Source organism: Pleurodeles waltl, chromosome 3_1 (genome assembly GCF_031143425.1).
Source record: "Pleurodeles waltl isolate 20211129_DDA chromosome 3_1, aPleWal1.hap1.20221129, whole genome shotgun sequence".
NCBI lineage: Eukaryota > Metazoa > Chordata > Amphibia > Caudata > Salamandridae > Pleurodeles > Pleurodeles waltl.
In genome coordinates, this window is record NC_090440.1 from 1,830,576,429 (window position 1) to 1,830,598,761 (window position 22,333).

A 22,333-nucleotide genomic window follows, 5' to 3' on the forward strand; every position below is an offset into this window, starting at 1 on the left:
AATAAAGTTTTACAAAAGCCAAGTAAAAACAAGACACATATTGACAAAAACAAAAGAGTGACCCCATTTTCAGATCAGTTGGCTTTGCCAATGCTGGTATATGGTATGTTTCCCATAATGTTGTTGAAATTGGTTACAATGATTTTCTTTTATGAATATTGTTTTGAAATACTAGCATGCATTAACATAATTTACTAAATGATGCTTCAAAGAAATGGTACCTAAAATTTCACAGTAATTTAGCAAAACATTTTTTCCTAGTTGCATTGTTTTTCTGAACATTTTATTTTGAATGCAAAGATTCATCAGTCCTGCGTACAGGCTTCTGCAAACATTTTTATCTAATCAGAGCATTCTGGGAGCACTATACATTGCCTCATTTTACTAAACCTTTTAAATGTGTCTGTAGATATTTTTTTTACTGGAACCACTGTCAGAGGTTGTAGTCCGAAAAAATACAAATTTGAACAGCATTAACATAGGAACACAAATATTACCTCAACTGGAAACAGTTTGCCCTCCCTGTAAACTGGCAGACAAAGGGTTTGGGCTACAGGGGGGTGGATCCAAAGGACAAAATAAATATGAAAAATTGTTGTTTTTGATCTCAAGCAACATGTCCTGGGTATTGGCCTATAGGAATTTCCCACCCCTGAAATAGGATGAATGTTTAGACGAATTGTTTGAAGGCATAATTATATGGAATGCTGGATGTATAAAACTATAGCAAGAGTTAATAAACAAAATGGGCAAGAAATACAAAAAAATCAATAAGGGGAACTAGAGATATGATTTTTTTTTTTTTAAGTTTAAAGTAGAAAAGGGCCAAGAGGCATAAAGTGACAACGACAGTCAATGGGCACGGTACACCAGAAATTAGATGCAATTTGATACTGACCATGATGGAGTGGATACACTAACCATGTTCGTCCTGGTCTAAGATTTTACCTTCTGACTTTAGTTCTTTAAATCCCAATCCACCACACCTGTACACTTCAAAAGAGCCCTATATGTCAGGGGAGGCGCTTTGAAACTCACAGGTATCAGGCACTGGGCAACAGCAGGGTGTAGTCCAGGACCAATTTCCACTGGTCAGCCGGGTGCTTGCAGGAAAAGGCATATTTGTACGTTGTTGTGTACCTGTATCTTTAACAGTAGACCAGCCTTATGAACCTTGGAATCCACTCTGGTCCTGGGTAGAGAGCATGCCCATTCCTACAGGGATTTTCGTGAGTCTTTTCTTCCTCAGGCCCAGAAGTGCTCTGTAGTGGATGCTTGGAAATTACACATTTATGTCAGATATAAATAGTGGATGGGCACACCTTAGCCAATGGGAAAACGTTATGGGGACAACCCTACCCACTTTAAGCACTTCTAAGATGGGAAACACATTTGGCCACACTAACCATATGCTTGGGCTTAGAGGGTTGGGGGTATGTGTGAGGAGCCACTGTAAGTCAAATGAAACCAGAAACAGAAGTCTGGGAGAACTAAAGTGGGGTTTCCAGCAACCAGACAGTAGATACACAAAAACTGGTTAGAAATCCTGTTTCCCTTCCTTTCATGTGTACCCCCAATCAATGTTATATGTAAACCCAAGCATGACTAGATTAAAGAGTAGTGGGGCGTCAACAAGTCGATGCCTGTGAACGTCTCTACTGCACATCATCTGCCTGGAAAGGCAACACATCGTTTTCTACTGTGGATCGGAACCTTATTGGAGGATTGAACGCTTGCACGTGATCATTTTCAGGATTCTAGCTAACACAGATGGCTGCGGTAGCCAGAACATACATGTGCTCTTTCTAAAGGAGATTAGCATCACCTCTAACATTTGACACTGATCTATATACTTTCCGTTTAATGTACTGACTGATGCTGAGAGTTTGAGATGTTCTCTACCCGTTATTTTCAAAATGTCATGGCTACAAGACCATAAGCCGGGTGTGCAGACTGAGATATTCTACCCTATACTGAATGTTAATTTTTGTTTTCATTGGGCGCTTTTAATTTTTATATAATATGACAGGGGCCACAAACAAGAGAGGGTGCACATTTAGCTGTGCTAGCAAAAGGAATGAAACATGAATTAGTACGGTGGTGAACTCACTGCACCTAGATAAGGCACATTTGCACTAATCAACAGTTTAACAGTAAAACTTGATTGGATTTAAAGATCCATTTAGTGCAGGTGTGGGTTCGCCAAGGAATGTTTGACAAATAACAGCAAATGATGAAGTTTAAATAGAAACTAGTTAATAATTCAAGGGTTAAAAGAGCACTCAGCAAGGGAGATGGCGATTTGGCCCTGTGGATGTTTGAGAAATTAGTGACAAATGATAGATTTTGCAGTACATTTGGCTAGTGATATTGGCACTTACATTTTGGAATATGAATGCAATTTAACAAGGTGGGATGGGGCATTTCTCCACTATTAACCCTTCTGATATTTAGGCACACATTTATGCAAGTTCTGCACAGGCTGCAGACCTCCTTAACAGCATGCAGCCCCTCAACCTCAAATATGTGTTGTGTGACTCAAAACAATAAACAGGGCACAGGCTAAATCTCTTTTTCAAATACAGTCTTTAAACTTCTAACAGGACTTTATAACCATATGCATGGCTTGACCATCCCTTCATCTTCACAAATTACTGAAACTTAATCCATTAGGCAACCACTTGAATTATTTTAAGGCATGTCTTAAATTCACCAACAAGTAGATCCATTGCAAACTACCACAAAGCCATCAAAAGAGCTTTTTTCACCAAACACATTTCCAGGCATCCAGGCAAATGAAAGAAATCTTTAGTGAACAGCCATGATGCCCTCAAAAACAACATATGAACATCTCAGCAACACTGTGAAGACCTAGTAGTGTATGTGAGTTCATAGCCCAGAAGAGTCTCACTACATATATCCCTTCTCAGCTACAATCAGCCTTCACTCTATTACCACATCCAAAAACTACTGAGGTCCTACATGTCACGACTCAATCTTGTGCCTTATGCATATGGGTATTACTGGTAGGCCTCATGTCATTCCTTCCACTCTGGCACCTTTCCATCTAGAAAACTCTATGACTCCCCCTCCCTTTTGGCCTGAACCATTGACCCTCCTGAGTGTGTTGCTATGCAGGATTTATAAAGTTTGCACTTGTAGATATTACCTGCCCTTTTAGGATAGGCATGTTTCCTCTGTAAACCATTAGGATGTACCATCATGCACTTGGGTTCCACTGTACTTGTTGTCAATTACCATTTGCACGTGCTGTCTGTTAAGCCATTCTCGTTTGTATGCATTACGTGATACTTCCCAGGTTCCTTTGGATGCTTCCACATGAGACACATGCCCTTCTAGAACACTCTTAGCTTCCGGTATAAATAGCCTCTCTGAATTTGCAATGGGGCTTGGCCTCGTACCTGTATCCAGACCCACACGAGTCTCCATCAAGTCCTGCTCAACTCACCTCCCAAGTCACCTGGATCTCCTGTGCTCATGTTCAGCGCAAGCTTTGTCCCGGCACTCATCTCCCAAGCCGCCCACATCATCCTCGCTTCGTTTCTGCACCATCTGCCAAGTCTTCCAGAAACCACCTGACATTCCAGTCTTCCAGATCCATTCTGATAACGCCAACATCCTGACTCTTGAGATCCCTCAGAGTCTCTCCTCCATGAGCTACGATTCCACCTCTTCTTAACTTCTTGCAACGACCCACCTGAGGCCTCCGAACCCCTGTATAGTGCTTACCAGGTTAAGTACCTGTTCCCAGGTTAGTGCACACTAATCTTTAGTAGCCTTTGCAGGCTTGTCTCTGTGCTTCTGCCTCTGGACTCTTTCTCTAAATCTTGATTTTCTGAATTGTTGCCCATGGAGTAGAGGCTATCTCCTGAATCAGCCTGTACCTAAAATTTTGACCTGACCATTATCATGTTTTCGGACATACCCTGGGAGTGTTTAGTACTCCAACTTTGTTTGCCCAAGAAGATCCTTGTCAAGCTCTAAAATCTGCAGAAACAAGTAGCCGGGCACCGCCCCAGTTCTGTTAGCCGGAACACATACATTCAGTCTTTTTCCGGCACCAAAATAGGGCAACGATTAAATTCAAGATCTTGTGCACTGTACCTGAAGCATACGTGGACAACGACCCAGCATACCTGCATAAAATGACATCTCACTCCCAGCCAAAGACGTTTGCTCAAGATCTGCAGATCAGATCAATAAGCCATCCACGCTGAGGGTGTGACTAAGGGGTAGATATTAGTAGCTACGAACTGAAAAATACCTGAAATGCTGCAAAGATGACTGAATTTCAACCCCAATGTGGCACAATGATTAGAATATAAGTTACAACACACTTCTCAGCAAATATTTGCTGTTGCATCAGTTTGCAACTAGAAGGCAGAAAAGATTACTTGACTGTGAACGAAGAACATTATTGGTGTAGCTAGAAATACAATAACAGACATGCTGGGAAGACAACATTGTTTTTCCCCCCTTCAAATCAGCTTACTTGGTAGCCCTGTATGTGTACTTGTAGGTGACATCGCGTGAGATCTGCCGCGCTAGTGCGAAAAGCTCATCTCTTCTCGTCAGCAGCGCATTGTCTTTCACACACAGCTGAGCTGCTGCCTCATTAACTGTTAACTGAAAGTTAAACAAAAACATACCTTACTGGTTTCTCACGGACGGCACAGGTTTTGCATTCAATAAGCCAATTCTGGCTTCTTCAAAACTGAATTGAAAAATAAACTAGTGCTTACCTTTGTTAACAGCCATCCTCGTGGAGTCATCTCTCCACAGAACCAATATGGCAGTTCAAACTGGTTGTTTGAGGTCTGAGTCCTTCAGAACGTACTCAATAATCAGTTCACTGCAGGCTGTGATACAAAATGTACCATTTCTAGACAGTCTGCTGGAATACAGTTTCCTTCCCTACCAGTTTAGACACCGTTTTCATCCCAGACCCATAAACATTTACCGCTCTGTTCAGATCTAGCCAGCACAGCAGGGTGTGTAGAATCCACCCAAACTGTGAGGAGAGATGCCTTCTCTGCAGCAACACGTACTATAAGAGACAGAGATGCCATCACACCACAAGATCTGGTTGAGGCCATGTACTGCTAACTCAATTGGGAACAATGAGAATCACAGTTGCCCTGCACCCTTCAATTTGCCCAAGAAGATCAAAATTAGCTAAACAAAGGCACCCGGAACAGTGAATTCCAATTAATGATCAATGTGAATCCAAGAACAGTTCTTGTGGATACAGCACCATTAGAGAGCAGACAGGATTTCCTGGTACCAGCTGGTCGCAAAGTGCTCCACGAATGGAGACTACGAATACAAGACAATTGCACCCACCATCTCCTGAACTTCCAATCTGGCCTACGTTGTCTTCATTCGATCACTGCTGAGGGTCTGAACAAAGGCAGGAGAATACCATGTGGCAGTCTGTCAGCCACCCCATGAGAAAATCCACTGTGATCTTGGGGCTCACTGTAGTGAGTGCAACCCAAATCTGGCCTGGACATGATGAAGATGCAGGAATTCATGAACTTCAGAGGCATTAAGAAAGAAACAGATAGTCGATAGGGATCTAGCCTGAAAGTAACACTCCCTCAATGTCCCAGTCTCCTCTCTAGCGAGTTGAATGCTTTCAGCAAGTGCAAGAAAATCATATGCTCCCCGTATGTGACCTACTATCACTCCAATAATCTGAATCCAGAGAAGAGAACACAGTAGGACCTATTGAAGGTAGATTACAATCCTCCTCTAGTAGTACTTGCACAATTTCAACCAGGATCACCAACTAACATTTTACCTTCTGTAAAACGTTTATGAGCAGGATGATGTGATGGATGGGCCCTTCAGGACAGCAGCAATGTAGAGGGTACTTTAATGTCCTTTATTCCCATAAATGGTCGTTCTCTATAGATACATTCAGAAGGAACGCTGACAATTTGTTAGTCAAAATGGTGTTGTGTAAAGAGGGAGGAGTGAAGAGGAAGAGTGATTGTAGAAGCAATACAATCCAATTGGAGGCAACACCCCTCCAAAAATTACCAGAACCTCCTGGGGCAGGCATCCCAGGAGCCTGCCTCCAGGTGAGGTGGACTGAAAGGAGTCCTTATCAAATAGCTTTTGAACCTGTTTTGCAGAACATATTGCAGTCTCAATTGTGATGCAAACTCCGGAGGCCCTGTTATCACTGGTTATTTATGTAATTAATTATTTATTTATTTATAACTCCCACTGTCATACAAGACTTTTATGGCACTATGAGAAGCCACTTGCAAAGAGCAGAGTAAAGAATCAATCAATGGAAAAGGAGAGTCTTAAAAAAGAGTGGTGGCCGGTTACTTTCCAGAAGACAAGAGAGACTGTTTTAGCACTTAGGGACTAGGCGATCTAAGGAATGCCCTCCATACAAGTTTGTACTTGGGGATCTGAAGAAGCCGTAGAGAGCAAATATGCTGGGTGCATGTGGGCCTGTAATAATAGAATGTGTCTCAGAGAACATCCTAGGAAGATCTTATGTAGGTAAATGATGTTCAACTGGGCCCTACCTTTTAATGGGAGCCCCAACTGTAGAGTTGTGAATACAATGTAAGTGGTAGACTTAGAGACCTCTGCAGTAATCTAGGTGAGCTAGATAACAGAGAGATACACTGGCATGGATGGATCTGACAAAAACGGCAGCACCTTACTCAGAATTTTAAGAGGAAGCACCAGGATTTGGTCTGTCAATGACAGATTTGATTTCAACAAAGCTCCCAGCAACTTACCTTTGGGGGAAGGATGTAGACCTGCCCAGCAAAGGGGGCCAGATGGAACCTTGCCAACAGGATTTGTTTGGCACTAAAAGCTGCTCGTTAATGATCTAGAGGCATACTGATCAAGTATAACAAGGATGTATCATCTCCATACATTAATCATTGAGGTACTGCCTTGATGTTTATGTAGGCATAGCAGCATACTCATTAACACATTAAACAAGTGCAGTGAAAGAGAACATCCCTGTTGGCTTTAAAACAATGTGGGTGATGCTGAATGCCTCCCATGTAAATTTGGACCTTTTAAACTGGGAAGTCATGGTTTGTCTACAATTGATAGCCTGAAGCCTTTAGCTGTGGCCACAAAGATCTATAATTTCTTAATGCAAATACAGTGATTTTACTCTAAACATGTGATCCCCATCAAACAGTGTAGTTTAACAGTTCACTCTAGATTTTGTCTGAAATGTCCAAGAGCAAGCAATCGAGTCCCCTGTGTCAAAGTTAGTCCTGTGTATGTGCCTAACAGTGAACTTTGCACCAAGACTCCCCTGGCTGAAAGCAGGGATGTATCTGGTGGTCCCAGCCTGGTAGCACCCAAGATTTTATATCCCACGGCAAGAATATGGAAAAGGTTTAAATCCTCTATTGGGAGGTACCCTATTGCGGTAGGTCCGGACATCTAAGTGTCCAATGACTGCCACGAAAGGGAGCTTTGTCCCATACAGCACAACAATACTTTGACAGTACTTCACAAAATGGAATAACTCCCTCCTTGTATCGTACTCAAGTATATGAAGGAGTCAATCAGCTTTCTACTGGATAGCAGGCCCAGAAACATTTTGTGGCTCACTGACCTCACATGAACTGTCACAATCAAAGCAAGCTCATTTTACTCGACAGAGAACTCAAACTCAGGTGAGGTATCATAGTAGCTGGCATTTAGAAAATCTATGTAATTCTCAACTGAGAACTGGCATAAAAATGTGCATCTCATTCTCTTTGTCATCACCAGGGTTATCTCAGTGTATGAGCTGTGTAGCGTACCTTGGAAAACAGACTCAAAACTGTGATTAAATAGATGTCCCAGGGTTTTCCCCCCAAACAGTATCTCAAGTAGTAACTAGTCCCCAATGAAGGAGCAAGCAATTCGTTATGATCGATGTATAACCAGACAAAGTTTGTTTTCTTGTATTTTAATTCAATGCCCGGGGGGGCGGGTGTCTTCAGTTTCATAAAGTTTATGCTGCATGCTGTGCGATTGCGCTCAAAATCTTTTTTATCTAGATAGTGCGGTTTGGTGGCATAGTTTCAGACTAAGACACTAAAAATTAAAAGTACATTCAACTCTGCAGAGATGTTTCAATGTTTCTAGTGATGTGAAAACTCGACTTCATCTGACGTGCAAGAAAAGTCAGGTACCTTGATGTGCTTATGCACAACAGTAGATTCATTAGATTAATTCATGAATTTGAGCTAAGTCTACACACACACACACACACACAAACACACATACTAAATAAATGTTTGTTGTTAAAAAAAAAAACTGCTTTCACATAGGAAACTGTGCGTACCTAATGATAGTATACTACACATGTATTTTGTCACTGCAGACATCAGGACACAGACAATTACATGTTCTGTGAACACTGTGACTAAACTAGACCAGTACTTTGCAACGTACCTGAATATAGTTTAATGAAGACTGATGAAAAGCACACCAAACAATAAAAACAGGTGCACCACAGTTTTAGAACGCCTAAAAGGACATATTCAGCCTTTGTTCCACACTATTCTATCCTTGCAATATTAAGCAAAAATGTTTTAAAGGCCCTGCATTATATGCAAACTGTTAGAATTGATTTTTTCTTTTTAATACTCGATATTTTCACTTCTGAAGTAATCTGTTTATAAAATCCAATTTGAGGGGCTTTCCAGACTCCAAGATGGCTGCCCCTCAGGGGAGCTCTGGACCGTTTCCCAATGCCAGGATTCGGGTCTAATGAAGAGAGACCTCAGCCAGGAGAAGTAGCCCCTACCCCAACTCCCACTTTGAGAGTTTGGCCGGTCTCAGTCTGCTGCATGAGTGACACCAAACACCAGAGGAATGCATTAGGCCAAACCTCAAAACAGTAGTGGGTGAAGTACGATGCTATAGTGAGTAAAGTACGTAGCTGCTGCCCATAGGGACAAAAGCAGATGCTCCGGACGGAATAGAGCGCTGGAGGCTCTTGGTTGAAATCCCTAGGAGAAAAGATGCTATGGGGAGTTCTAGTGACTGGAAGCAACGAAGGCATCGAAGAGTGGAGATGAACCAAACACTGGGAACTAGGCAAATGTGCTCACTGAGCATACAACCCTGGCAATCTAGGCCTAACAGCATGTAGAGCGGTAAGAAGAAGTGTGTGCATGTTGAAGAGGCACAAGAACAGGTGCTGAGCACATATTGACTGAAGATATTTGCCACTGAGCACAAGCAACACGTTACGGAGAGGTTGGACCTGTGTTCTCCAACGAGTAGCTTAGATTCTACTAATAGCTCCCCAGCTACTGGTGAGTAGCTCCCAAATGTGTAATTCAATCTAGTAAATGAAAAGCTCTTGTTTGGTTAATTTAGGTACGCTTTTAAAATTGAAAATAACTATTTAAAAGTAAAATGTGTGTATCTGCAGAACTGATAGGCTGATGTTTGCAGGAAAAAATATATTTAAGACGGATATTCAAATAGTAATTCATGCTGTGTTGTGGAGTCTCATTACTAATGTTCTTTCTTATGTACCTTATTGCAGATATCACTGCTATGAATAGAAGAGGTTTTCAAAATTGAACTTGATAAACTTTTTTTCTAAAAATGTATTTATGGTGACCTTGCCTGATACAGCAAAGCGCCCACTGCTAGTAATCCTTCATGTAATTGCCAGTAATTACATTTTGTCTGAAGTGGTCATCTTTTTAAGAGTGACATTTTGTGTTCATAGCCTGGGGTGAATTTTATTGAAAATACGTAGCTCTTTGCTGGAAATGGTCCTCTCTACAGGGTCACCCCCAAACTTTTTTTTACTTCATCCTCATTCTTTTTGCTGGATCTTTGCGTGTTGGCCCTAGGACTCTGTGCACTTAACCACTGCTAATCAGTGCTAACGTGCATGTGCTCATTCTCCTAAACATTGTTTGATTGGCATATACCCGATTGACATATTTAATTTATTTGTTAAGTCCCTTGTAGAGTGGTAAACCACAGACCAACGGCCTGCACATTAAATTCTACCAGTGGGCCTGCATCACTTGTTGTGCCACCCACTTAAGTAGGACCTTAAAACTTGTCTCAGGCCTGCCACTGCAGCCTGAAGTCAGTGTCTCATTTCCATGTTGACTTGGCATTTAAAACCCCTTGCCAAGCCTTAACTTCCCCTTTTATTTCATATAGGTCACCCCTAAGGTAGGCCATTGGTAGCCCATAGGGCAGGGTGTTGTGTAATTAAAAGGGAGGACATGCACCTTTTTTGTGAAAAACTCCCAAATTCATTTTCTTACTACTGTGAGGCCTACCCCTCCCATAGGATTCCTTATTAAAATTAATACGTTGTAATTCCTAAACCAGAGGAGGTAGATATCTCATGTTTGGAATCTATGAACTTGTAATGATAAACCCTTTTAATGGAAAAATCTGATTCATCCTTACAAGTATGAAAATCCCACTTTTAGAAAGTTGGCACTCTGTGCCTGCAGCCTGCCTTAGGTCACATGACTGGGTGTAACTGACATTACTTTGTGACTTCACCCCAGATAGTCACACAATAGTGGGATTAGCAGAGTCTGAATGGGCCATTAACTGATTTGATGGGGGTGCAGAGCTAAGCGCATCCCCACTAACACAAGAATAGGCTGGACTTCACACAATAGGCTTAACAACCCAGTATTATCGGTGCAGCCAGTTAGAAGCTAGGTCAGGGGAGGCAGGAAACTCCTGGAATGTCAGAGAACCCTTCTGGAAACTTCTACCAACTTCTAGGAGCAGGGCACCAGGGTATAAAAGTAGGGCGCTCAAACCTGCTCCTCAGTTCACTACTGGACCTACAGAAGGACTCTCAGAGGGCTGCCTGCTGCTGTGACCTGCTGTTGTATCTGGAAGGACTGCTTTGTTGCCTGGAGCCTGTATGAACCTTCAGAGGCTAGCCCTGCTGCAGAGCCTTCGTCTCCACCTGCACCCAGGACTTCATGACTCCAAGGGCTAGTTTAGCCAGTCTCCTGCTCAAAGCCACAGAGATCTACCAGGCTCCCACCATCTTTAACTTTAGCCCCCTCCTGGACCCAGCCTTTGTGAGTCCTAAACCCCCCAACAGGTCTCCAATCAATCCTGGACCTTTGATTGGGGTGTTATAGATTCCCAGATGACCAATTTCCAAAAGTGAGGACTAACTTTTGCCAAAAATTGCTCTGAGAACCAGTAGGAGACCAGGACTATCCTGCTCACCTATCCGTCAGAGGTGCATCGCCGGTCGAATTGACTTCAGGGCTTCACCCACTACATTCTTCCCCACAGCAGCAAATGCTCTTCAGAGGTCCTCCGCAAAAAAAGGGGCATCCAACCTTGTGGAACTGTCTTCAGCTACAGCCTCCTGCTTCGTCCAGCTGGAGATTTTCAACTTCCATCTCGACAGCTAAGTCTGAAGGTAAAAATCTTCCCCTCGACTTCGCTCCATGGCTATCCGACGATGACACCCCCTCCTCAGACACTCCTGAAGCCTAGTCCAGTTGAACTTCTATCTTCTCAGAGACTTTTTCTTCAAAAATGTTTTATTTTACGTCCGAAGGTAAGCGCTGGCCCAATCCACTCCGTGTATCCAACCCGCGCTCCATCACGGTCAGCCTTAACTTTTGACTTTGCCCTGGTCTTGCGCGACCAAATATACCAGGTTGGTGCTTTTTGTCTTTAAGCTCTATTTTACACTTAAAACTTTCAAAATTCATAACTATGGTTCTACTAATTGGATTTAGATGGTTTTGGTGTCAAATAATTTATTAAAATGCATTTTCACTGTGTTGCTTTTTATGTGCTGCATACATACTTAAGACATTGCCTCTAGGTTTAGCCTGAAGCTACCCAAGGTTAAGCACAGGGTAAATCAGTGACTTTTTGTGGTTCATCCTTCAAGGGATTATGGCTTGACCAGATCTCACAACCCAGTCAAAGAACAACCCAATTTCCCATACTCTAATTATAGAAAAGGTTGGAAAATCCTGAGTTGCACTTTTCCTCACCAATCAAGCAAGATATTAAGAAGTTGGACTTTTCCTCACCAATGTCTTCCACCTTTAGAAAGGTTCATGGAGATGATGCAAAACCATTTGTCAGGTGTAGCCTATCCGTATCCAGGAAAGAGCTGCCGGGTGCCTCCAAAAGGAGCACGCATAGGATGTATGTGATGGACGTGGGCACTGGATTCCAGGATGCCCTTGACTGTCAGGTAGGTGAACAGAAGAGGCTGACACTGGCCATCCTGGGATAGTGCATACATGTCAGACGTGCACTGGCGAAGGTGAAGGAGTCAAAGTGCTTACACACCAGTGGCACTTGAAATGGAAACACTGGTCTAGAAGCAATAGTGGCTGAAGTGAGGAGTCTGGAAAAACGAAGGGTAATGGCTAGCATAAAAGGAATAAAAAGTATACGACTCTAAAGTGCACATTGTACCAGAGCTCAACCTGGGATATCTGCCAAATAAGTAAGACTAACAAACAGCTGATAATCAAAGGATTCATTGAGCTGTGCTTGCCAGACTCTTTGTTTTTCCCAGCAAAGCTCAGGATCCAAGAAGGGTAGGTCCTTGGGTTTACACAGCCATAAATGACTAGTGTTAAAAGGCAGTTTGCATTCATGATGAAGAGGGTGAAGTAACCCTCCAAGTTCCCCTCAGGTCTAGGGGTCAATACTTTTATTGCTGTGACCTCAAATCCTGACTGTAGATCTGGAAGGATAGTGGGACCTGTTCTGTGACAGAGAATCTGTAGTGAGGCCCACTGTGGCGTTCATAAGGATAACAGGGGATTAATAAGTGACATTCATCCCTGCAACACCCCACTGACCCACAACACACACCGATCCCTCCTTCATCATTTTACTCACCATCTGGCATTTCATCTTGACAGGAGCAGTTTACCTACCTATTATGTTACCAAAATGTTAACATGAAAATAATTATGTCTTTGCTGTCAAAAAGATACTTTAACAGATTAACTGATTACTGATCAGTGACTTTCTTATGGTGCATTGAAACTGCTATTTTGTGCTATCTGAATAATAAAAAGAATTAAACTGTAAATACATTACCATTAAATGAGAATACAACATTCATGAAAATAAAATAACACACAGTTCAAAATACTTCCCTAGAGTAAACTTGTATAAGGGCTACTGATGATCAATTTACAGGCCGAAATGGTCAATAATGTAGTTTGTACACATTCATAGAAATGAGTGTCAACAAAACATTAGACTGTGACAATTAATATGGGAAAAGACACATCTAGTGCACTTTTGAACCTATGATGCATCACTGGGTCTAGCATATTTGACTTTTCCTTTCAAGTTTAGTTTCTTCTCCTCCTCCATCCAGTGGAAGAGTCCATCGTATGGTCCACTTCAATGCTCTAAGTGGAGAGTGGGGGTGTGACAAGTGTTTTACTATTTGTATTAGCTAACATGCAAGAATCAGCTAAAAGAGCAGATCACTGACAGAATATCAGAAACAAAAATATTGTGTGGACAAAATATAGAGAACCAAAATATCGAGAAGGTAATTGCAAATAGGTAAGTATAAGATTTACTATTCATAACTTCACATCTACTTACCTTGAAGATAAATATATTGTCAAGATCTAGATGTTGAATTATATACAGTAAAACTTTGACTACCTATAGAAGCTTACATTCACACTATTTTCGTGCTCAATATTCTTGGCACAATATTTGGTCCAACAATATTTTTGTTTCTGATATTCTGTCAAACACTTAAAAGAGTGGAAAAAGAAAGAAAATCTCATTTTTACCTCATGAAGGGTAAGGTGTTTTCCATCCTTTCTCTTGGAGTCAAACCGTCCATATATTGCACTGTACTTCCGGATCTCCTCTTCCTTGTGAGGGTCGTCCTCGCTCATCTCAAAGATATGACCAATCATTTTTGCCAATTTCTTGTTGGTCTTTAAGAGTTCCTTGACCTCATTCATGTCACTTTTTGGTAAGGTGGGTGCTAAGCGCTCCACACATTCTGAAACTGAAAGGGCAGCAGCGGCATCCAGGGCTTCATTGTTTTCTTTGGGTGAAGCGGGGGATCCCAGGTCGGCGGGTGAGAGGCTGTGCTCACTCTCTGTTGTGTGGTGCCCTTGCCAAAGTCTCCCCTCGCTGCCACTCTGCAGAGGGGAGTTACCCACCCCATCAGATTTTCCTGAACCAACACTTTGCACACAGGTTGTGGCAGCACACTTCGGCATCTTTAAATGAGGTTCTCTGGAACTGCTGTTCCTCTCATAGCTACTACAAGGTATTCCCAACAAAGAAGGGGAGGTCTCTGGCAGTTTATATATTGGAATGCTGCTGACAGGTAGGGAAGTGAGAGGCTGGTTGAAGAGACCGGGATTCGTAACCCAGTCCCTCAAGGCCTTCTGCAATCTGCGGACGTGCAGAGGCTTGCTGGCCATGCCCACAAGTGCCATTATCTCCAAGAATTCCTCTTCTCCTGCTTCACAGAGCTGTTGGACATCATCGCCTCCTTGCTGAATGAAGGCTTCAAAGTAGGACAGGAGATTGGCTCGCTGTAGTATTCGGTAGAGCTGCAACTCACCTAAGGTTCTAGGTAGACAAGACGCCATTGTGGACCTCCTGAAGCAAACTGCAATTACAAGAGTAGAAAGGTTAAACCATGTAATCAATGCGATGGACAGCATTAGTCAACTTACCAAAAAATTAATCCAATACTACACTCTACAGCCACTGTTATAAGAGTACCTCCATGTGTGTGCAATTTCTTAGCACCCGGGCATGGCAGTTTCACAAATGCTGCTAGTCAAAACAACAAATTCACTACATGTGTAATGCCAGATACAACTATTCATTATGATATTTTTTAGTGTAACACTCTCTCTAAACTGCTTCTCTTTTTAATTTCTTTTGTTAAATAAAATTCCAATTAAAACAAGAATTGCACTCTTAGTTTTGCTGCCTATCTACTTACATGAATGGCAAAAATGAGAATAAAAGTGGGTGCACAGCTCCATGTCTGTAGGTCAAAAGTGCAAGAAAGCAAACTAAAGACCAATAAGAGCACATGGCTTATAGTGATCACCCTGCAAGCCACCATTATTTAATAAACTGGATCTAAAATTGTTTCCGAGACAGTATAAACGTCTCTCGTCTTTTCGGGTATGGACGTTTCCTGTAAAAATGTAACAATTACATGATTATATGTTGTCCTTTCTTGTGGCAAAATTGTTACATGGACATGGGTTTTTGCAATTTTAATTGTTACACTACACATACATAGCAATAATGGTTCTTAACCTTTTGACTTCTGTAGACCCCTATGGAATCACTAATGGATGATAGGGATCAGGTGTAAGCAAAGTAATTTTCATAATTTGAACCTCAAAACAATACACAAAAATAAAAGAAACAAGCATACTTTAAATAGACAAAATATTAAATATTTTATTTACAAACTAAAAACATACAAAAAATAGAAATTTAAATGGCAAAGTTGGAGCTTTTAGTTTTATATCTAAAAGACACATTAATGAGATGAAACTTCAGCATACTCCTTTGTCTTTGTTGCTCCTAATGCATGGTCTCTTTTTGTTGGTGCATTCCAACGAATTACTTGAGGCCCCAATTATCCATACTACACTCTCTAATGCTGTTCCTGCACTGCTCTCATGCTAAGGATACCAACTTAATTTTCAGCCTGCAATTTCAAATCGTAACACATTTACAAAGTGTTTTAAAATTTTAATTTTGCTTTCACCTCTTTACATATTTTATTAATCTGCTAATATTATATAGTTTTCTGAACAGTGGTGGATCCCTGAGCAGGCGTCCCAAACCCCAGGTTAAGAACCAATGACCTAAAGAAAATGTAAATTAACCACTGAATTAGAATTACAATAACAGTATATTGTAAATCACACAATAAGTAGAGTTTATATAAATGTATCTGCTCACTATTCCATGAATACCTGTAAAGGTATGGCAAGACATGAAGTCTGATTTAGATATTGGCAGACAAGTTACTCAGTCACAACGGTGACGGATATCCTGTCTGCTGAAGTCTAAGTCCTGTAGGATACAATGGGATTTAGATTTTGGCGAACCAGAAATCCGTCAATGTTGTGATGGAGTAACTCATCTGCCAATACCTACATCAGGCCCTTATTCTGTATGAAAGTATTTCTAAGCTGATAATGTGTTAGTGTTTGTACTTTGCTTGGTCAAGGAATGTGAATTTACATTTACAAACCCCCCTTTCATCTCCCATAAAAAATGGTAACTGTCTGTAAAAGTATCTTAAGTAGAATTTTCTTCCTTTGGGGGAGTTAGCAAGACAGTTTTGAAACTCATAAAATTAGCATAATTTGATCGTATTCCTACAGATAACTTGGGTTCTTCTCGCCGTAGAAACAGCTATTTGGACAGTCAGGAAGGAAGGAAGCTGGCATTCAGGAATACTATTCTCTTGTGACTTCCTGTTGCTCTGGACCTGTCTAAGAAGCTTTGAAGGAACCCTTCCCAGAATAAGAAAATAATGTCACATCAGTGGGAATGATGCCTCCAACATGAGTCAAGCTTTTAAGTGGGGTAATGATCAAGGGATGCGTCTTCTTACCCTACCATCTACCTCAAAAAGACTTGGACGGACTGTATTTTATCAAGGTATACAATAATTAATCCAAAGAAGGTTATAACATAGATACATGTCTGCTTCTCAGAGAATACAGCAGCCATAGCATTACAAGCAATAGTTTGTTTGCACTTAACTCTGTCTGAACTGTACTGATAGTGAAGATGTGTTGATGGGTCCTTTCCAGCCATAGGAGAACAAGTATTTTTCTGAATTGACAAAGAATATTCAGATCGCCTCAGAAAGTGGGGTAAAATGAATAAATAGGCTGTAACAACCTGAAAAACATTTAACAAGAAAAAGGCAATAGCACCAGAGACTCCTCTATCATTGGCTTTGAATGTTATGGTTGAGTCGACTGGTGGGAATAAAAAGGATATATATGGCTGACCTCCATTTAGCAGCTCTAACTTTCCTAACTGCACTGCTCCAAGCAAAATGGGAAAGTTTGTGAAAATACCATCTTGTCTGCCAGGTTTGCCAACTTCAAGGGGAAAATACTGCATTCAACAGCCTTGGGAAACTGCAGTTAATTCGCATTTTGCGTGAAGTCGAGCAAGCATCACATTGCTCATTGATTAACCACATGCAACGTTTTAAGAAACGTGAAACCTGTAGAGGAACCACTTTTCTATCACCATGATTCCTATCACAGTGGATCTTTCAGCATAACTTCCCCTGCTGTTATTTTACAGTTTACCAAAACATTTCAGGAAGTTCTGCTGTTCGCCCATGACCATATTCTACTCATCTGGCAGTGCCCAAAGACAAAATGAAAACCTTCCTAATCAAGGAGGCATTTCTAGCCCTCTACAAAACTTACAGAACTTCTTCACTCCCATCCAAGTAAAAAGTCCTCGAAAATTTTAAAGCCCCTCACAGGTCACCAGGGCCTGTCAGGCTCTGTTCATCCTGTGCGGAAGTAGGGGTTTTGATTACACCTCAAATGTACACCTAGCCTCAATAACCACGACAGCACTACAAAGTGGCCACCACCACAGGCCAGTGCCGAACAAATCACTTAAATAAATAAAGTAAGAGAAATCTGCTTAAGCTCAGCAACAGATGTCGGGATAAGAGCACCACTGGTCATCATGCACGACACCAAACCACTACCCACATTGGCCACACAAATTCAGCAGGCTTCCAAACACTCCATACTTTGTGCCGTGCCACACCTGCCAAAGCACTTCGGGGCCTTGTCAGGGATGTGAAGTGCTATACAAAAGCCAACTACAACATTACAAAGGGTTATTAGACAAGGCGTAGACCTTCCCTGGTGAAGTTTCATTTATAATGTGTACTTTTAAAAAGGTAATTTCAGTTGTCAAAAACAATAAAACAAAATCATAATTAAAGATGCTGTGACAAACCATCTTTCACACACTTTGCACACCGATCTTGGCTAGATGCGCCATCCTTAGTATTGCATTTTATTCTTTCCCGCTCCATTCAGCTCACTGTAGCCGGAAGTGACAGCTACAAATGTGGGGCAATTGTGCTGTGCTGGAGGAGTCATAGCCACATATGCCAGCTAATAAAAGCAGAACAGCAACTGACGCACGCAGATTGTGTGGGCGTGGAGGGAAAGCTGTGCTGCACGTAGGGGAAAGACTAGCTGCCTTTGCACAAATCGATCTATTAGTAGCAACCTATTATACAGTACCAAACAAGAAAGCTTCATCACGAAACAGCAAGCCCAGAGCCAATCTAAGTTCATGCATTCCTGTCAAATGTAGGGATCCTCAGCAAAGCTAATCAGCTGTACTTTTGTTTTCATGGGGAATTATATTCAAAAGCAGAAGAATAAAGTTATATGATCAACAATTTTTTATTTACATAACTTCAACAGTCAATTTAAATGAGAATATTTTACAAAATAGATAGAACGTCCATTAACACAGCGATGTGACAGTGTATGGGGCCAGTAAACGTTTACTGACTCACAAACAAATAATGAATCACAATTTGAAAGGAACATGTTAAGGGTGTCTCTTCCAAATTGAAATTCTGATCTGTAGGCATCAATAGTTTGCAACTGGGATTCTGGTTGCAAAAACAAATTATAAGTTGCTGACTCCCAAGTTTGGGGGGAAGAGGGGCTGTAAGGGGATGCAACTCGTTCGCAAATGGAAAGGTCTCTCTTTGGACCCCTTCGCATTTGTGAGTTGGGGTGGCAGCTTCAGAGGGGATAGGCAGTAGTACAATTGTTCATTGTGAACTCTTACTGATTTTTTTTTTTTAATTAGCTCTATTTTTAAAGAAATTGAGATGTTGGTTGTCTGCTGGCCCTTGAAGCCAACTGGCTTGATGATTATAGAATTGTGATCTGCCTAATTAATATGTACTAGACAGGTACGTATGTGACCCACTACAATTCAGCACTTTGTAAATCGACCTATTACAGGTTAGTTTACAAAAAAGATACTGGTCACAAAAAGAAGTCTCATAACTAAAGGCCATTTTTTGCAAACAGTACCTTAATACATCTTGCCTAAGTGCACAATCCTCAAAACGTGGAAACGCATTCATTGTTCTGTATAAAAACTGATCTGATACATCCTTTTTTACATTATGGAAAGAAACATGAGCATTGTAACTACAAAAATAGATTATCTTGTGGCGACCAAAATGTATCTGACATAAAATTCGGATTCAGTGTTTAATACATTTTGTTTCAACATATGTAAAGAATTGAAAATGAGATTTTTGGCAAATCCAGTTTTACTCTGGTTTGTACCTGATTTTTTTTGTAATTCCCCTTCAAATGATCTGGGTCCTCTGGAGGGTATTGGCCCACAAAAACCCATTACTGTTGAACAAGGTAGGTGTGTCAAAAACTCTTTCCGCTCTCTGTCGTAGCAGCAAAGGTTGCAGAGGTGGTTGGAGGGGAACAAACTTAATTCACCCTCTCATTGGAGAGTGGAGATGGGCAAAATAACTCTCCCGACTAAGACACACCCATTCACCGCCTTTAGGTAAGGCACACAATTATCCTTGATCAAATTGTTTGGGTCATATGTGCAATTATTGTAATGCTAACACTATTTTCCTGAATCTGACTGGTCATAGCATGGGTTTAATACATCAGATCAACCTCGTGAGTCAATCTACTGCTCCTATTGCTTCTGATTCTTTGCCAGGAGGCTCATTAGCCATCCTTCAATGAATACGTTTTTTGGATGCTACCACACCAGTACTACTTCATCTTCTCTGTGCCTGGTAATGATTATAAATATGTTAGCCTTCATTTTTGAAGGTGTACAGCAAAAATGTATTTTTAGTTTTCATAAAATTATGTTTTAGAACTTCTAGGTGGGAAATAATACACGGATATTGGAAGAACAGTGGGGATAGGGCAGAAAGGGAAACACTTCAATTTCCTATCCTGCCCTGCAAAACACGGATTCCACCTGTTGAATGATAGAGGAGTGCAAGTTAGTGTAAGCATGGCGCATTGACCTTCTACTATTGGTGCGCCAGAGCTAAGGACCTGAAAGGGGGAATCCCTGTCCCTAGAAATCAGTTCGCAAGCGGGGAGGATGGGTGGGCGTTAAGGAATCTGCAACTAGAATATGTCTCTACCAGATATTTCGTTACCGAAGGTAAGTAACTTGTACATCTGATAGAGACTTCTAGTTGCAGATTCCTTACCTTACAATAGATACACAAGCAATGCCATCCTCGGTGGTGGGCTCGGAACTAAGATCATACTAGAAAGTCCTGCAGGACCGAACGACCAAAGTAGCCGTCCAGACGGACCTGACTGTCCAGGCAGTAATGTTTAGCAAACGTGTGCAGGGATGCCCACGTAGCTGCCTGACAGATATCCAGGACAGGAACTGCGCGTGCTAATGCAGTGGATGCAGCAGTGGCCCTGGTAGAATGAGCCTGCAAGCCTTCAGGAGGTTGCTTTTTCGCCAAGCATAGCACATTTTGATGCACAGAAGCACCCATCGAGAGATGGTACGTTTCTGCACCACTTGCCCTTTCTTCGCACCCACATAGCCAACAAAGAGTTGATCGTCCACCAGGAAGTCTTCAGTACCATTGAGGTAGAACCCAAACACTCTTTTTGGGTCCAGACGGTGGAGTCTCTCCTCCTCATGGGAAGGATGAGGGGGTGCATAGAAGGTAGGCAAAGTGATGGGCTGGCCTACATGAAACGGTGTAACCACCTCAGGAAGGAAGGAAGCTCTAGTACGTAACACCACTTTGTCAGGGTGTACGGACAAGTACGGAGGCTTTGAAGAAAGGGCCTGAAGCTCACTCACCCTGCGAGCAGAGGTGATGGCAATAAGAAAGACAGTTTTGAATGTGAGGAGCCGTAAGGGACAATTATGCATAGGCTCAAAGGGAGTACACATCAAGAAAGTAAGCACAAGATTAAGATCCCACTGAGGCATGATGAAGGGACTGGGAGGAAATAAGTGGGTGAGCCCCTTTAAGAACCTACTCACAAGAGGAGATTTAAAGAGTGAGGGCTGATCAGGAAGCCTAAGAAAGGCGGAAATGGCAGACAGATACCCCTTAAGAGTGCCCAATGCAGAGCCATGCTGGGCTAAGGAAAGAATGAATAGAAGAACCTCTGAAAGAGGGGCAGATAGGGGGTCAACAGATTTGTTGGTGCATCATGCCACGACAGGTGTATACAGTTTTAGTCGAGGGACGCCTGGCTGCCAAGATAGCATTGCGTACTTTGGGTGGAAGGGCAAATGCCGACAACCGTTGCCGCTCAATCTCCACGCATGAAGGCGGAGGTTGGACAGGTTCAGGTGGAGGACCGTCCCCTGCTGCTGCGACAGAAGATCCGCCCGAAGGGGCAGTCTGAGTGGAGGATCAATGAACATGCTCAGTAGCTCGGGATACCACACTCTTCGAGCCCAGTCCGGAGCCACCAAGATAACTTGGGCCCAGTCACTCTTGATCTTCTTGAGAACTCTAGGCAGAAGAGGGATAGGCGGAAAGGCGGAAACAAGGCCGGAGTTCCACTCAGGACGAAAAGCGTCTCCGAGCGAGTACCGCCTTGGAAACTCCAACGTGCAAAATAGCTGACATTGCGTGTTCTCTGCGGAGGCGAACAGATCTAACCAAGGCTCTCCCCACATGAGAAAGAGACCTTGCGCCACCTCCGGATGGAGACGACATTCGTGATCGACAGTGAGTCGGAGGCTAAGTTAGTCTGCTCTGGCGTTGAGAGAGCCCGCCAGATGTTGAACCATCAGGGTAATGCCCTGATGTTCCAGCCATGTCCAGAGGCATAGTGCCTCCTGACATAGGGTCCAGGTGCCTCCTGACATAGGGTCCAGGAACCTACCCCGCCTTGTTTGTTGGAGTACCACATGGCGGTAGTGTTGTCCGTGAACACCTGTACCACTTTCCCTTTGAGAGAAGGAAGGAATGCTTTCAACGCAAGTCTGATCACTCGGAGCTCCGCGAGGGCGGCGTCTATGTACTACTCCCGACGTCATCACAGCGACCATGCCGCCTATGACGCCTGTGGAGTCGACCAACGCCACCTACCGGCACACAAGGGTATTGCTGGAAGAAAAAATCTCCGGATCCAGTCTGACGCCTGGGGGAAAATTCTAAGGTAAGGAATCTGCAACTAGAAGTCTTTCTCAGATATGATCTCAAATGATAGATTCCAAACATACAGTAGCTGTC

The 22,333-nt window shown here is 42.3% G+C and overlaps 1 protein-coding gene across 1 annotated transcript in view; it reads right to left on the bottom strand.

Moving 5' to 3' along the window:
• The window catches only part of NAB1 (NGFI-A binding protein 1), a 69,599-nt gene that overhangs the window by 42,912 nt on the left and 4,354 nt on the right, over positions 1–22,333 (bottom strand). Inside the window, exons 2-3 of the mRNA XM_069225889.1 lie at positions 13,827–14,665; positions 4,514–4,647 (exon numbers count right to left, since the gene is read on the bottom strand). Coding sequence (XP_069081990.1) covers positions 4,514–4,647; positions 13,827–14,645 — 953 coding nt within the window. The 5' untranslated portion in view covers positions 14,646–14,665. The remainder of the gene's footprint in view (positions 1–4,513; positions 4,648–13,826; positions 14,666–22,333) is intronic.